The sequence below is a fragment of the Ochotona curzoniae genome, unplaced genomic scaffold (genome assembly GCF_017591425.1).
Source record: "Ochotona curzoniae isolate NIBS_2020 unplaced genomic scaffold, NIBS_Ocur_1.0 contig_21, whole genome shotgun sequence".
Taxonomy (NCBI): Eukaryota; Metazoa; Chordata; class Mammalia; order Lagomorpha; family Ochotonidae; genus Ochotona; species Ochotona curzoniae.
Genome location: NW_024465322.1, coordinates 4,594,956 through 4,612,201, shown reverse-complemented (window position 1 = coordinate 4,612,201; position 17,246 = coordinate 4,594,956). Strand labels below are relative to the sequence as shown.

The window sequence follows — 17,246 nt, the reverse complement described above, 5'->3', positions numbered from 1 at the left end:
ACTTGCCTAGCATCTTTATTCATACCCATCTTCATCAGACCTAATTTGGCCAATTCTTGTTGATTAATTTGGTAGTAAATCTACATCTGTTTCTGCACCCTTATTTTATGATGGAGCCAGTGCTTACAATGATTTTTCTTTTCATGACAACCTTATCTTTTCTCTTATTCCAAACCTTCCCCTGGAACTTAATACTACTTGTATGGTCCAAGTGCTTGGGCCCCTGCACCCATTTGGGGAATGAATTAGCAGGTGCAGACCCAACCTTTCTCTCTTCCTAACTCCTCTTTTCAATAAATAGAATGAATTATCAAAAAAAAAAGTCATCAACATATCCACCTTACTCTTGGTAATAAGACTTATTTCGTGTTATACATGTATCATATCCTGTATAATAGTTTCCCTATTGGTAAAAAAAAAAAATTGCTTCTATTTTTACTACTGAAAGTACATGGATATAACTGAACAACACTTCATATATTTTTCTTGCATATGTGATACTCTTTTATAACAAGGACCCCTGGAGGTGCAAAACTGTAAATGAACATCAAATACATAGATACCTGCCAAACTGCCTTGGATTGCTTTATATTACTGGGTCTTCTAAAATTCCTTAAAGAGCACGTGCAAGATCTACCATAAGTGATAAAAGCAACATGCAGGATTTGTGGCTTGAGCCGACCAACTCCTTTCAAAGTAATTTGAGGTTATTTATTGTATTTATTTCAAAGGCAGAGAAAAGAGAGGAGACCTCCCATCCACTAGATGGCTCTCCAGATGTCTGTGATGGCTGGGGCAGTGCTGGAGCAGAGCTGGGGTGACTGCCTGCTGCCTCCCAGGGCACGCAGAAGCAGGAGGTCAGGGTCATGGGTGCTGGCAGGACTGAAACCCAGGCATCGAAGGGGGGTTTCAGGGCCCCAAGAGACATCTAAACCACTGCACATAATGTAAACTTTTTTTTGAGGATTTCAAAAAAAGATCTTTATCAAAAGATAGAAATAAAATTTAAACGAGTGTCTTTTTAAGATTTTGTGTATGTGGTTTTCACGAAAAATGTGTTCATGAAAAAAGTGTATTACGGGTGCAGGCATTTGGTTCCGTGGCTAAGATGGCTTGGGGGCCTTGGCATTCCATGCAGTGCCTACTTCCCCTCCTAACCCTAACCTCCTGCTGATGTGACCCTAGGAGGCAACAGGTGATATGGCAAGTCACCCGGTCCCTACCACCCAGAGGAGCGGTCCAGGAGGGTCCTGGGATCCAGCTTTGGCACAGTCCAGGCCCAGTTATTGCAGGCACTGGAGGAGTAATCAAGCACAAAAAGGGATCTCTGTCTGCCCTTGCCTTTTCTGCCAAATTAAAAACAAAACAAAACAAAACAAAAAAACCTTCCTAAAAAGTGCAAGGGGCTGGTACCGTGCGCAAAAGCACCACCTGCAACACCAGCATCCCACAGGACCTGAGTTTGAGTCCCAGCTGTTCCACTCCCGATCCAGCTCATGACTAAAGCGCCTGTGACAGTGTGGAAGGCAGCCCAAGAACCGTGGCCCCTGCTTCACATGGAAAACGGTTAATCCTAACAAGCATTTCTTCTGAAAAGTGGGAAAATTACTTCCTTATATTTTGTTGAGCTGCTGAAGAGGTCACCTACAGTTTGCCTAAATGAGGGGCAGTGTGGCATGGTACCCTATCACAGGTGCTTATATGGGCACCGTAAGCTGTGCAGTGGCACCATGAGTTAAACTTAGAGCAAAAGTATGTTTAATCATATGAAATGCATAATGAACAAGCTACAACACATCTAAATAATACTAGCACAGAACTTTAAAAATGCTTTCATATTAAAGCCACATTTAAATGAAAATACTTCTAAACTAGAACAAACCAATAGTCACTTTAAGAGCCGGAAAAAATATTGCTGCCTTGATAGTGAATTAAATATAAAGAAATCAAAAGCAAAAGCTAAGCAGAATTAAAAATGCTCCTTTCAACATTTCATTATATACAAAACATCCTAGAATCTTGCACAAATTCAAATGAACAATAATCCAACGCCCAAAATTAATTCTGTCAGCAGATGGCTCCAGTGACCCTGGAATAATATCAAACGCCACAGCAAAATCTAACTGGTGAAAATATCTTAAATCTCCAAAGTCTGGAGTCAAAAAACATCAAATCAGTATCAATCCTAGCTTCCTTTTGTAAAAGAAAGTAGTAAAGTCTAGACTAATTAGGAGGCTTGGTTAAGGGGTTACTAGCATTGCTGTGACAGGAGAAAACTGAAAGAACCCAAATCTCTCTTTAACACTTGGTTAATAAATATTCAGAACTTAACACATTGCCAGGAAGAGTGGTGGGAGCTTTCCTCCTAAACAATTACCTCTAATTTATGCATGTCATATTTATGAATTTGTCCTCTCCAAATATGGACATAATTATATAAAAACTCATTATAATTATTCCTAATGGTACCAAAGAATATCTGAGAGCAATAAAAATTATATAAGGAATACAATGTTGGCAATCACAATTCCAGTGTCAGAGAAAGAAAAGTAACTTAATTTTTTTTCTTAAAGAGCTAGGAAAGAAGAAAAAAACAATCTTTTTAATGTATTTACTTGAAAGAAAGGGGCCAGCACCAGAGATCAACCGACTATTTCTCCACCTACCAGCATCAGTAACCCAAAGGGTGCCAGTTTGTGCCCCAGCTGCCCCACTTCCCATCCAGCTCCCTCTTGTGGCCTGGGAAGGCAGCAGAGGACGGCCCAAGACCTTGAGACCCTGCACCTGTGTGGGAGACCTGCGGGAGACTCCTGGCTCCTGGCTCTGGATCAGCTCTGCTCTGGCCACCTCAGCCATTTGGGGAGTGAACCAGTGGATGGATGCTCTTTCTCTGTCTCCCCCTTTCTCCATAAATTTGTCTTTTGAATAAAAATAAATAAAACCTTAAAACAGAAAGAGAGAGAGGGAGACAGCTTCCATTTGTTGACTGACTCCCAAATGCCTGCTGCATCCGAACTAGACCAGAGATGAGTCAGGGTGACACCAAAAGCCACATCGGTGCAGACACTCAAGCACTCCTGCGAGGAATGACCTGTCAACATGCCAGGTGCATTCACAGAAACCGAACAGGAAATGGAGTCGCCAGGACAAGAACCAGCACTCTGAAATGGCATGCTGGTGTCCCAAGTGGAAGCTTAATCCACTGTGCCACAATGCCCGCTCCAAGGAAAGAGGAAATGTAACCTGTCCACTTATCTTCTACTTTCCAGCTCTAAGGAACTTCGACTCTCCCCACTCTTCTGCTTATGTAACTAGCTCACATTCAGATGGCTGGAATGCCAGAGATTAAAGAAGTAAAAAGGGGACAGAAGTTTCATTATGACAAAAAGATGTAACCCTCAACTATGTGGTGATAATGAAGTCTAGGTTTTTCAATTCCTTATCTTTGAGCAAGGATCTGAGTATCTTCATAGAAGCATTTATTGTACTGACCTCATTACTGCTAAAACTGAAGCCATAACTACTAACATGAGCCATATGTTAAATGAAGTATTTATGCTATACAAATCAATTCAGTGTAGTAATGTTTTTTAAAGATTATTATTATTATTATTAGGCAGATTTGCAAGGAGGAGAGACAGGAGGATCTTTCATCCAGTGGCTCATACTCTAACTGGCTGCAATGGCCAGAGCTGAGCTGATCTGATCTGAAGTCAGGGGCCTGGAGCTTCTTCCGGGTCTCCCGTAAAAGTACAGGGTCTGAAGGCTTTCAGCCATCCTCTACTGCTTTCTGTCCACAAGGATGGGAAGTGGAGCAGCTGAGACACAAACCAGTGCCCATATGGGATCCCAGCACTTGAAAGGTGAGGATTTAGCCACTGAGCCACTGTGCTGGGGCCCTCTGCACAGTAACATTACTAATGATCTTTGCTCTAACAGAAAACGCCTAAAATTAAATATCAGTATGAGATTATGACTGTGACACTTCGTGTAAGAGGCTTCTTCTGGCCTTGCACAACTAACTGCTCTTCACTCCTCCAAGTCTCCACCTTCTTATTTAGCCTAGAGCTGCCCTACACTAAGTACTGAGACACACCTGCTAACAAGTATCTGAATGGGGCTTGTCTGAACGGAAAGGTGGGAAAAAAATGTCATTCATGTTTTTATAATGATTATATGCTGAAATAATACTTTGAATATGTTCAGCTAAATAAAAATATAATATGGATTGTACTTTTTCTTATGACTTCTTAGCATGGGAATCAGAAGATTTTAAATGACACATAACTCAAATTATATTTGTATTTGATAGCTGTGGTCTAGAGTTCTGATTCTTAACTGATTATAATTTCATCAAGAATAGAATAATATTTTACACTTCACTTTCTCATAAAACATTTAGTACTTATTTGATTTTAAAAATCAATTCATTTACTTGCTTATTTGAAGGCACAAAGCAACAGGGAAGAGAGATCCCCCTTCTGATGGTTTACTCCCCCTGTGTCCACAGAAGGGCAGGACCAAGTCAGAGCCAGGAATGTAATTCAGGCCTCCCACATAAGTGGCAGGGACCAACTGACCTGAGCCATCACCTCCCGCGTCCATTAGCTGAAGTGGGAACGGACAGCAGAGGACTCACACGCACGCTCTTCAAGCAGCATCGTAGCTGCAACTCCAAACGCCTGCCCTCATTCATGTTTGTAATAATGACAGAAAATGTGCTTCCTCTTGAAATGTTAGCCCTTCCCTACAAAACTACGCAATAAGCAAGGAAGATCTTCTGTGTGTTGATTCACTCCCCAAGCAGCCACAGCAGCCAGAGCTGAGCCTATCCAAAGGTGGGAGCCAGGAGCCTCTTCTGGTCTCCCATGGGGGTGCAAGATCCCATGGCTTTGGGCCGTCCTCGAGTGCATTCCTAAGCCACAAGCAGGGAGCTGGATGGGAAGCGGGGCTGCCGGGACATGAACCAGTGCCATATAGGATCATGGAACATGTAAGGCGAGGACCCCAGCCACTAGAGGCTCCTGTGCTGGGCCAGGCAGTATAATCTTTTGTATAAAGTAACATACTTAGTGAAAGTATATAGCCACATGAATACAACATAATTTAATTCTTTTGTTAAGTTTTTCACTTTGAAATAACTGTAGGTTCATAAGAGGCCTCCAACAACACGTACAAGGGAGCCAGTCCCATGCACCTGCCCCTTGGCTTCCTACATCTTCCACAACTACAACCTTGAGTATGTATCTCAACTTAGAATTAACATCACTTACATTAACATTTATTTGTAAAAGATTTACTTATTTATTTGAAAGAGTAGCGCAGGGAGAGGTAAAAAATGAGAGAAAGAGATCTTCCATCCAGTCATTCACTACACAAACGGCTCCAACAGCCAGGGACGGACCAGGTTGAAGCCAGGCCAGCAGCTTCATACATGTCTTCCAGAAAGGTGACAAACAGGCCCAAGTGAGTACTTCAGCCATCCTCTGCTGCTCTCCCAGATGCATCGGCAGGGACCTGGACTGGAAGTGGAGCGGCCAGGTCTTCCAACAGGCACCCGTATGGAGCATCGGCATCCCAGGTGGGAGCTTAACTGGCTACGTCTCAATGCCAGTCCCCAGAGTTTCTGATAAAAGTCGCTCAAAAAGCTGATGTTGGAAGGGGATGGAGAATGTGATTTTGGGGTCTTTTTAAGCTTCCAGGTTTTATGTAAAAAGGAGAATTTAAGTCTGAAAATTAAACAAAAATACTAACAATTGTCTCATTAAAAAAAAAAAAAAGGCACCACTATACTACATATCCTCTAAGAGCGGATAGCTTGCTCACCTGTCATTAGACCTTTATGAGGCACAGGAAAAAAAACATTTCTTGACAGAGAAGTAATCCTATAATCACATACAAATTCAATCATCTCTGCATAGTAAAAAATGGCCAGACTTGTACCAGAAAGATTTAGTCCATACTACAAACCACAGTAATTCTACAAATACTTTATATAAATACATTCAGCAAAGAAAACAGGCACTTACTTCTCTCACTGTCCCCTTTGACTAAGCTATTTACTCCATTTGTCAGGATAATTAATAGGTTTTGTTCTGCTTGTCAATTACCTGAGTACACATGCTACACAGAATCAAGGCACAAAGCTGGGCAGTTAAACCACCACTTGGAATGACTGCACCCCATCTCAGTGCTTAGTTTGAGTCCTGGCTCCACTTCTGATCCAGCCTCCTGCTAAAGTGTATCCTTGCAGATGATGGCTCAAGTACTTGGGCCTCGGCCAACTACACAGCAGACCCACACTGAATTCTGGGATCCTAGCTTCAGCCTGGCCCAGTGCTGGCTACTGCTGGGCATCTGGGGAGTGATTCAGCACACTCTCTGCCTCTTGCTCCTCTCTGCCTCTCTGATAAAATGAAAATGAGAAAAAAAAAAAAAAAAAAAGAGAAAGAAATACAGCACAGGTTAATCTCAGATAACATAACAGATTAATTTCGAAAACCAAACCCCTAAAATGGCTGGCTGCGGTATTTCCAGGAAGCAAGCAATACGCATAGATGTTCTAACTGATATCCACCTGCACCGGGATGCAGTAGGTTGGGACACACCCTGATGCCAGCACTCACAGGAATGGCACTTGGAGTGCTGCCCGCTCTGCTTCAGATTGAGCCCTGCCAACGCACCTGGGGAAGCAGCCCAAGATGGCTCCAGGGCTTGAGCCTCTCACATGGGCGACTCAGACGGGCTTTGTCTTGGCCCAGCCTTGGCTGCTGCAGACACTTGAGAAACAAACAAGCACATGGAAGAGCTCTCTCTCTATATATATGTATAAATCTGCCTTTCAAATAAACGCACAAATCCTTAATACTTACATGAAGTTCACTCCTCAGATGGTCCTACCACCTGGGGCTGGGCTGGGACAGGCCCAAGTCCAGAAGTCAGAACTCGATGCAGGTCTCCTACAATGGGTACAGGGACCCCAGAACTTGAGTCTTCCTCTGCTGCTTTCCCTCGTACATTAGCAGGCAACCGGGTGCAGCAGCTGGGAGTCAAACCCCTATGGGATGGCAGTGTCTCAGGAAGAGGATTAGCCTGCTACATCACAACACCGCAAAAAAGGCTCTCAAATACCACGCTGTGTCAGTTTTGTGGCACAATGTAAGTCATTTTCCAGCCCTTAACAATCACTTAAACCCCTTGCGGTTCCAGAAACGATCTCCACAGTAATAACTCAGTGTCAAAGGAGATGGTTGGGCCGGTCAGAGGCAGGTGCTGTGTGCAACAGGGCAAGGCAGCCGTTGGGTGCTCCTGTCTGGCTGCTAACTTCCGAGCTGGTTTCCTGCTGAAGTGCCTGGGAGGCAGCAGATGAAGGCTCACGTGTGTGAGTCCCTTTATCCTTTATGGGAGATCTATATGGAGTCCCTGGTTCAGACTGATCAAGGCATCACCAACCAGGAAATGAACAGAGGATGGAAAACGCCTCTCCTCACCTCTCTGTAACCCAGTCTTCTAAATCCAGCAGAAATGGTTTCTCTAGGCCTGACGCAGTAGCCTAGTGGCTAAAATCCCCACCTTGCACACACCGGGATCCCATATGGATGCCAGTTCTCATTCTGGCAACCCTGCTTCCCATCCAGCTCTCTTCCTATGGCCTGGGAAGGCAGTAAAGGATGGCCCAAAGCCTTGGGACCCTGCACCAGCGTGGGAGACCTGGAGGAGCTCTTGGCTCCTGGTTTCGGATTGGCTCAGCTCTGGCCATTGCAGCCACTTGGGGAGTAAACTAGCAGATGGAAGATATTTCTGTCTGTCTTTCCTCCTCTCTGTATATCTGCCTTTCCAATAAAAATAAATCATTAAAAACAAGAAAAAGAAGTGGAGCAGCTGGGACTTGAAGGGGATGCTGGCACTGCAGGTGGCAGGTTAACTCCCTAAGCCAAGGCCAGGTCCCCAAGGTTAGTTATTTCAGATACACTTGCTCGGGCCCCTGCCATTTTGCAGGTGCTGGCTTACCTGACTACACCAAGAAAGAAATGGTTCCTCTGAAAATATAAGTTGTCAAATAATTATTTTTTAGGAAATACTCTGTTTATCCTATTTTAAAAAAATTAAGCAGCAAGAATTCTTTTTTTTTTTCTCCCAGCACGCACAAGGTGAAGACTTTAGCCACTAGGCTCTGTGCTGGGTCCTAAAATGATTTAATTTTGCTTTTCAACTCAACTTGCATTTAAATATGTCACAATGCAACCATAAGTTGTTTTTTTTTTAACCATAAGTTTGTTAAAAGTACAATGTAATAGTTAATTAATATTTAAACCAAATTACTTTCAGTATAAATACGGTAGATTTTAGACTAAAAGTAATATTATCTTGATTCTTTTTGAGAAGATCAATGTATTTATTTGAAAGGCAGAGCAGTGGCGAGCCCACGCAGCTGCTGATGCCGCTCAAGCGGCCAGGGCTGGGTCAGGCGGACGCGAGAGCTCCAGAGGGGCTTTTGCACATGAACAGTGAGACTCACACTTGAGCCTTCGTCTGCTGCCTTCCCAGGCACAAGCGCAGGAAGCCGCACTGGAAGGGGAGCAGCTGAGACTCCCAGGAGCACACTGACGGAGGACGCGGAGCACCCCAAACCGCGGCTCACGTCAGCCCACCACAAGCTGAGGCTCCACCTGCAGTCTGACTCATGCCAATGACTGGCAAATATCAAAAACAATTAGGAAAACATAAACGTTATTTATAAACATAATCTCGGTAGGCAGAGCGATGGCACCAACAGTTGGGTTCCTGCTGCTGATACGGGGGAGCCGACGGAGTGCCCACTACTGCAGGTATTTGGGGAGTCAAAGCAGTTGGGAAACCTGTTTCTCAACACAAACAGTAATCTTAGCTGTAGGCATTTTTGCTTTAAACTTCTAATGTTTTAGTCAAGAGTTCAGAAAACATGACAGAATTAATGCTTTATAGCAAAATTTAATGTATGCTTTCATAGCAAATCAACTGCTTGGTTATGCTAAGATAACTATGGGATATTTTGCCTTTCCTTGAAAACAAGACAAGACAAACCTTTAAATACTTACTCTGAGCCTGCAGCCATGTCCAGGTATGACGCTTCTGCTGTGTCAACCCCCAGTGGGGTCACTATGCTCATGACGTTCGCCTCTGGTAAATCCGATTACTATGGAGTCCTATGCATTGGTATCCAAAACACTGGGGCATGCCAGCCACAGTGCTCATTGCAGACATCTAAGTGCATCCACAAACCCTGTTTAAAAAACAAAGACAGACAGGGAACAAAACTGTTAAGAGCCACCTACATATTTCTTGCTATAGCAACACTAGATCAGTAAGTTAAACACATTAATAATATCTTCTTTAATAAAAAGTTCAGTTAGGAATTTGCCCAAAGAATCCCTATTTATTTCTTTCTCTGCAATTATGTATTCACGATAAAAAGATTTTGAATCATAACCTTCCTTAAGGAACGAATGTAGGATGCCACTGAAATGAATATGATAACATATTGGTTACTGAAGAACCAGCAAATATTCATTTTAATGGGAAATTTGAATTTTTTAATAGTAATAGAATCCAAAAGCAAGTCTTCTTCAATATACTAATAAAGAATGAGTACTTACTGTGGGTCAAGCACCATACTAATTCTTCCTAAATGACTGGTCTAATTAATCCTCATGATTCTGATGCATTCATTATTCCTTATTACCAAGGAACAATAAATCCAAGAAAGGATGGGGCTGGCGCCGTGGCTCAGTAGCTAACCCTCTACTGATAGTTTCAGTATCCTGTACGGGTGCCAGAAGTGTCCCAGCTGGTCCACTGCTGATCCAGCACCCTGCTCACACCCAGGAAAGCACCAGAGATGGTTCAAGTCCTTGGGACCCTGCACCCCACAGGAGACCTGCGACAACAGCACTCCAGATCAAAGTGTCAGTTGGACTTTCGGCTCCTCTGCATCCAGTCCAGCTTCCCGATGCTGCACCGGGACAGCAGGTGGCCCGACGCTTAGGGCCTGCTACTCATGTGGGGATCATGATGAGGTTCTAGGTTCCTGCCTCCCTGCCCTCCAGACCTGTCTTCCACATCGATAGGTAGATAAAAAAAATCTCAAACGTAGATCATTTTTGGTCCCAAGCATTTCATAAAATGGATACTCACTTGAGCCAAATAACAAAGAGGTGATTGTTTCATCACAAAACAATGTGGATCAAAAAACTCTCCACTCCGCATACATGAATCTACACTTTTCATCTTTTTATAGTTTGCTCATTAAATTAGCATTTCCCTACAAAGATAGTTAAAGAACAGTGAACAAAAGGAAAAGTTTTCCAACCTTCTTTTCTGTCCCTGGAACCACATTAATTACTTGATAAATGTGGTATTTATTAACCATCACAAAGCTACAAAATTTCTACACAGCAAAGTACAAGCAATGCACAAGCTGTAAGTTTGTTCTATTTAAAAGTTTTTACGATTTTCTTAAAATGCCAATAACCTGGTCCTGTCAGGTTGCAATAGCAACCTTTAAAATAGGCGCCAGAATTTCCCTTCCTCTGTCCCAAGCTTCTGCCCCTCACTGACTCCCTGCCCGACATTACTTTAGTGCAGTCCTTCACAACTAGGACAACCTCATTCTTGGTATACAGAAACATTTCTGAAACACCTGTACACTCTGAATTTGATTCTATAGGAAAAATCTCCAATTTCAAGAGCCACACCTCAGTGAGACTACAAAATGGCAAATATTTCACTATATTTCATAAACACACAAACACATACAAACTATACTTAGAAAAGTCATAACACAGGCCCAGCATGATGGCTCAATTGGCTAATCTTCGCCTTACAAGTGCCAAAATCCCATATGGGCACTGGCTCGTGCCCCGGTTGCTCTACTTCATATTCAGCTCCCTGCTGTGCTTGGGAAAGCAGTAGAGGACAGCTCAAGCCTTTGGGCCCTTACACCCATGTGGAGACCTGGAGGAAGCTCCGGACTCCTTGCCTGGGATGGGCTCAGCTCTGGTCATCGGGGAGTGAACCAGCGTTGGAAGATATCTCTCTTTCTCTCTCTGCCTTTCTCTCTCTGCCTTTCCTTCTCTCCAAAACTCTGATTTTCAAATAAAAATAAATATTTTTAAATGAACAAGTTAATATAGAAGCAGAAAAATATCAGCTTATAATCCAAGCATAAATATAAAGAAAAAATGTGCAGGAGACTCCCAATAATTACTACAAACCCTTTACCTCTCATGTGAATAAAAAAAAAACCCAAAAACTAGTGATCCAAATGCGAAAAAAAAAACATATAAAAATATACTGAGATTAAATGAGAATAAATGGCAGCCATCAAAGAAATAATATAAAAGGAAGTATCATGTCTGGTAAATCTGAGGTCCGAAAAAGAACAAATGTCTTCACAAATCTGCTTTCTAGAATAGACCTAGAAACCAACTGAACTATTGAGCTATTTTTTCACAGCATAAAATTCTAGATTCTCTGGCTAAAAGCAAATTAGCTCACACAAAAGCATCCCATTTGTAGAAGGATACATTTATTTATTCTCTTTTCACACAAATGTATATAAACACAAATAAAAGCAACAATAAAAAGTAAATAACAGATCCAACTGAAAAGAAACTGGGAAGATACATTAAAAGCACATAGGAAAGTCAGGGTAACACCACCAAAGCACAAACAGTGAAAACAATCACAACCATACCAGAGGAAGAGGGCGGACAGCAAACTCAGAGCTGCCAGCTGCCTCCCAGGACCATGCTCAGAGCACACAGGACACGGAGGGGGAAGGACACGGAAAAGGCAGAAAGGGCTAGAATGTCAAGAAAATTGTTCTTCTACAACTGCAAACAAAAATGTCCATACTATCAATGTCTTTGAGAAAACAGCCAATCATTACTGCCTTTCTGTCCTTCATAAGCACCTGTATAATCCCTAACACATATTTAAAATTAACATTTATTATGGGTATGCATCACTTACAAACTGAGCAGGTCAATTTCTGTCTTAGTAATTAATGGAAATGAAATAAAGAAGACTGAAAGAAGCTGTGAGGGACCACACACTTGAGATCTTCCTTAGATTATCCTTAACACTCATTTAATATTTAGAGTTTTACCAGCTGACTAAGATACAATAATACAGGCTGATCACAACCCATTCTAACTTATAACATGTGATGCATTGAGCAAGCCAGCTCATTGCCCCAGGTTTCTGGGTTGGCATTCTTCCAGTTTAAATCTTATCATTTGAAATACATTAATGAATTATTCCTGCTAGTCAAAGCAGATACTATGCTTCAAGAGACTATAGAATACAAATTCGGGAATAGGATTATTGTATGTTTCCCTACCGAGTTCATATTCCCACAGTTTCCCACAAACAGACTGATATTCAAGCCTCCCCAGTTAGCCTTCCAGAGAATGACTGTAACAACAGAGTGCTTACAACACGCGGTCTCCACCACAAACCTATGGTAGTTTATATTCATTATCACTATTTGACAGAGAAGGTATAGAGATTAAAGTTGTCGATATTCGTAACAGGAACCTAAGCCATGGCTTCACGGGCTAACTGCCCACCTTCAAGTGCCAGCACCCCACATGTCCCACCTGTTCCACTTCCAGTTCAACTCCCTGCTTGTGGCCCAGCACTCACGTTGGAGACCCAGAAGATGCTCCTGGCTCCTGATCTGCCCAGCTCAGGCCACTGCAGGCATTTGGGGCATAAATCAGCAGATGGAAGAGCTTTCTATCTCTCCTCTCCGTGAATCTGCCTTTCCAATAATATATCTTTTTTAAAAATTCATAACAAATAGCCAAATCAGAATTTGAATCCTAATAATCTGCTTCCAGAGTACACACATTAGTTTGTCTGAAACTTAAATATTGCAGATGATTGGGAAAATAAATAATCTAGAATTCACAGTTGAGGGAAAAAAAATTGATAGCAACCTTTCTTAAAAGGACAGTTAAAAAATGTGTACCAATATGAAGCTAGACTATCTGGAGCACATTTACGCTGGCATACTAGATGATAAAGCGGGGCAACAAAACCCATGATTCTCCCTTCTGAAACCTGATCTATTTAACACCTTTATCTGCAGTATATACTACAGAAAACATCACAACAGCAGAGAAGCAGAAGCTCAAACTCTAAAATCTTGCTTAAATTGTTTCAGAGAAAATACAAAACACATGACCAAAGGATAATTAAATTCTCTGTTTTAGGAACACGTGCCTCACCCAAGGGCTTTAAAAACCACTCCGAGGGCTGGCACTGAGGCATGACGGGTTAGCTATGCCAGGGTCCCAGCTGCTTCCTCTTCATGCAATTGGGCAAATGGGGGAGGGTCTTGACTTCAGCCTGGCCTCGTCCTGGCAGCCACGGCCATTTGATAAACCAACCAGCAGATGCAGATAATGCCCTCAGTCCGCCTACCCATCCTTCAGTTCAGCTCTTTCAAATATATTCTTAACTTTTTAAAAATTAAAAGCAACATGTATATTAGGAAAACCACACCCTAAATCTGAAATTACCAATGTATGCCTAACAGTATTTTTTTATAAAAATAAACATCACCTTCACAAAATAAATCCAACTGCTTGAATTCTAACCTGATTCTAATGATCATTTGGTCCTCAAAGGCCAAAATAAATAAATAAATAAATAAAAATCTCACCATCCAATTTACACTATATTCTTATAGCAAAGAAGACTTAGAAAAATGTATGTTTTGCAGGTAAGGATGAGGGAGGCAGCTGGTGAATCTACTTGAAAAACAAACTTACATACAAAATCCAACATTCCAAAAGCACCTTTGGGGGCCAGTGCGGTGGGGCAACAGGCTGATCCTCCACCTACAGCACTGGCATCTCATATGGGCACCAGTTCAAACCCTGGCTCCTCCACTTCCCATCCAGCTCTCTGCTTGTGGCTGGGGAAGGCAGCGGAGGATGGTCCAAGGCCTTGGGCCCCTGCATTCACGTGGGAAACTGGGAAGAGGCTCTAGACTCCCAGCTTCGGATTAGCTCAGCTCTGGGCATTGTGGCCACTTGGGGGGTGAACCAGTGCATGGAAGACCTCTCTCTGTCTCTCCTCTGTCAAATCTGCCCTTCAAATAACAAAAAGGAAATCAGTAAAAAAGAAAAATCACCTCTCTGGGTTAGGTGTTCAGCAGTGAAGACTCCAGTTAAGATAGTAAGACTGCCAGCTTGAGCTGCTGAGTCTAGCTCCCTGTTAACGCGCCCCTGGGAAGCCGCTGGCTCGCCTGCCTCCCAAGCGGAGCTCCAGCCACCCACGGGGAGTCATGGCTTCGCGGCTTGACTTCCCGTGGATCACTGTGGGCTCACGGAGGTCAATCAGAAGACTCCACCGGTTTGTTTCCATCACCCAACAACTCAAATAAGTTATTTTTATTGTAGGATTTAAAAGGAAGAGTTACAGAGAGACAGGAGAGAGGGAGATCCTTCATCTGCTAGCTCACTCCTGAAATAGTCACAAAAGACAGAGCTGGGCAGGTCCTAAATGGGGAGCCAGAAGCCTCCTCTGGGTCTCCCACAGAGGTAAGGGGACCTAAGCACCGGGCCTCGCTCTGCTGCCTTCCCAGATGCACCAGCAAGGAGCTTGATCAGCAGTGGAGAAGCAAGGACACGAAAGTGCCTAGAAGATGGTGGCACTGCAAGTGCTGGCTTCACCTGCTCCACCTGCTCTGCCACAGAAACAGCCCCTAAGAAAAACTCATCAAAAAATTTAATCAGTAATGTAGAATAACTCCCAGTTATTACAGATATAAAAGTTATGAAAATCACTACGAGTTTAAAATGTGACCCATGATCTAATCTTGTTAGGTATGTCAGAAGTTATTTCATTTATAAAGTCAGAAGTGAATGTTTTGGCTCAGGTTAAGTCACTGGTTGAGATGCCTGCACCCTGTATAAATGCCTTTATGATCCACTTTCCACTTGTGTGTATTTAAGGAAGGGGGTGACCATACTTGACAATGATCAAGAAATTTTTTTAAAAAGTCAAACTTAATAATAATCATTTCAGGCCTAGCATGATGGTTCAGTGGCTAAAATCTTCACCCTGCACACACCGGGATCCTATAGCAAAGCCAGTTTGCATCCCAGCTGCCCCAGTTCCCATCCAGCTCCCTGCTTGTGGCCCAGCAAAGCAGTAAAGGATAGTCCAAAGCCTTGGGACTCTGTGCCCGCATAAAGACCTGGAAGAAGCTCCTGGCTCCTGGATTTGGATCAGCTCAGCTCCGGCTGTTACAGCTACTTGGGGAATGAACCAGTGGATGGAATATTTTTCTATCACCTTCTGTCTGTAAACCTGCTTTTCTGATTAAAAATAAATCTTAAAAAAAAAAAATTCAGGGACCCAGCGCAGTGGCCTAGCAGCTAAAGTGCTTGCCTTGAACAAACCGGGATCCCATATGGGCACCGGTTCTAATCTCAGCAGCCCTGCTTCCCATCCAGCTCCCTGCTTGTGGCCTGGGAAAGCAGTCAAGGATGGCTCAAAGCCTTGGGACTCTGCACCCACGTGGGAAACCTGGAAGAGCTCCTGGCTCCTGGCTTCAGATTGGCACAGCTCTGGCCATTGCGGTCACTTGGGGAGTGAGTCATCAGACAGAAGATCTTTCTGTCTCTCCTCTTCTCTACATGTATCTTACTTTGCAATAAAAATAAATCTTTTTTAAAAAAAAAATTCATTCCCACTCAGCTACAGACAACTGCCTAGATTGCCTTGTACAATGCTAGGAGAAAAACAGCCAAGGCTGGCTGGCATTCTGGGCCTGGGTAATGCTACCTTTAGGTTAACTGTATCACTATGCCAGCACAGTTGCCTATACTATTTTTTTATGTGGGGAGGTGGGGGAACGGTGGGCCCACGACGTAACACGTTGGCCCCCAGCCAGGGAGGCTGCACTTCCATGGACCGTGCCACTGCACTTGCAGGTAGGTGAGGGAGCTAAGACTGAGGGGCAACCAGAGGGCATCTCTGGGTCAGGTCAAGGCACCTGTCCATGTTGGAGGCCTGGGCTGAATTAAATAGCATTGCCCACTATCTACTGGTGCACACAAAAGCTGCAGCTAGCGGACAAGCCTGGCTGGGCTTGACCACAGTACCTGCCCACAAGTGTCAGAGCAAGTGATAGGTCATGTCAGGCTGGGCTGCAGCACCAACCAACGAGATGCAAGAGACCCAGATCTGGGGGCAGACTTTGTAAGGGACTCGTGGACTCACCTCTGTGGAGCTGCAGCAATTGCTGGTTTATGCAGAGAGCTGGGGATGGTGAAATCTGAGCCAGGTTAGAGTCCAGAACTCACTAACACTCATGGCAGCTGGGACCAACAGGAGGCTGGGTTGCACCAAGCTGCAGCATCTACAAAGTCTGGGACGGCAGGCAGTCCATGCTAAGTGGGACAGCAGCACCTGCTGGCACGTGTAAGATCGAGGGCTGGGACCAGGCCTGGCAGAAGAACCTGAGAAACTCCCCTGCCAGGCCGCAGCTCCCTTCAGGGAGGACAACCAGGGCTGGGGACAAGCCAAGCCTGGCCAAAAAGCAACAGCATCCCTCAACATGTGGGTGAGCTAAGTCTGGGGACAGGCTCGGCTGGGCCAGGCCTCAACATCCGCTGGCATGCCCAAAAGCCAGGGAAGGTTGTGGACATTCCATGCTTAGCTACAGCACCCACTGTTTCACATGTGTGGGCTATGTCTGGGGACAGGCCATGCTGAGGCAGGCCACAGCACCCACTAGTACGTGCAACAGCCAGGCTGGGGTGTGGGCCCTGCCAGGCTGGGCTGCTGTACCCACTGGCTTACATGAGAGTGGGCTGAGCTGAGCTGCAGTTCCTGGCAGAGCTGGGACAGGGATAAGTAGGTACAGCCACACTGCAGCATCCACTGGCAAGTGCCAAGACTTGGGGCACACCAACGCCAGGCTTGGCTGAAGCACTTATTGGCACACATAAGACCTGGAGCTGGAAATGGGCCTGGTAGGGGAACTTTAGAGAATCCTCTGCCAGGCTGCAGCTCCCAATGAGTGTAAGAGCCACAGCCAGGGGTAGGCCAGCCTGTGCAAGGCTGCAGCATGTGTGTGCGTCAGGTCTCAGAGTGGGCTGGGCTAGTCTCCAGCAGCTACCAGCATCCACATTGGTCAGAATGGGTGCAGGATGGGCGAGGCACAGCACCCGGATTCACACGAC

General features: G+C 44.2%; 1 protein-coding gene across 2 annotated transcripts in view; it reads right to left on the bottom strand.

The window, feature by feature from the left end:
- KMT2E (lysine methyltransferase 2E (inactive)) overlaps positions 1-17,246 on the bottom strand; it is a 67,387-nt gene that overhangs the window by 37,036 nt on the left and 13,105 nt on the right. Inside the window, exons 1-2 of one of the 2 annotated variants that reach the window (XM_040971240.1) lie at positions 10,174-10,882; positions 9,078-9,262 (exon numbers count right to left, since the gene is read on the bottom strand). In XM_040971240.1, the coding sequence (XP_040827174.1) occupies positions 9,078-9,148 (71 nt within the window). In that variant the 5' untranslated portion in view covers positions 9,149-9,262; positions 10,174-10,882. Of the gene's footprint in view, positions 1-9,077; positions 9,263-10,173; positions 10,883-17,246 lie in introns of those variants that run through there. The other variant, XM_040971239.1, reaches the window with a different exon arrangement.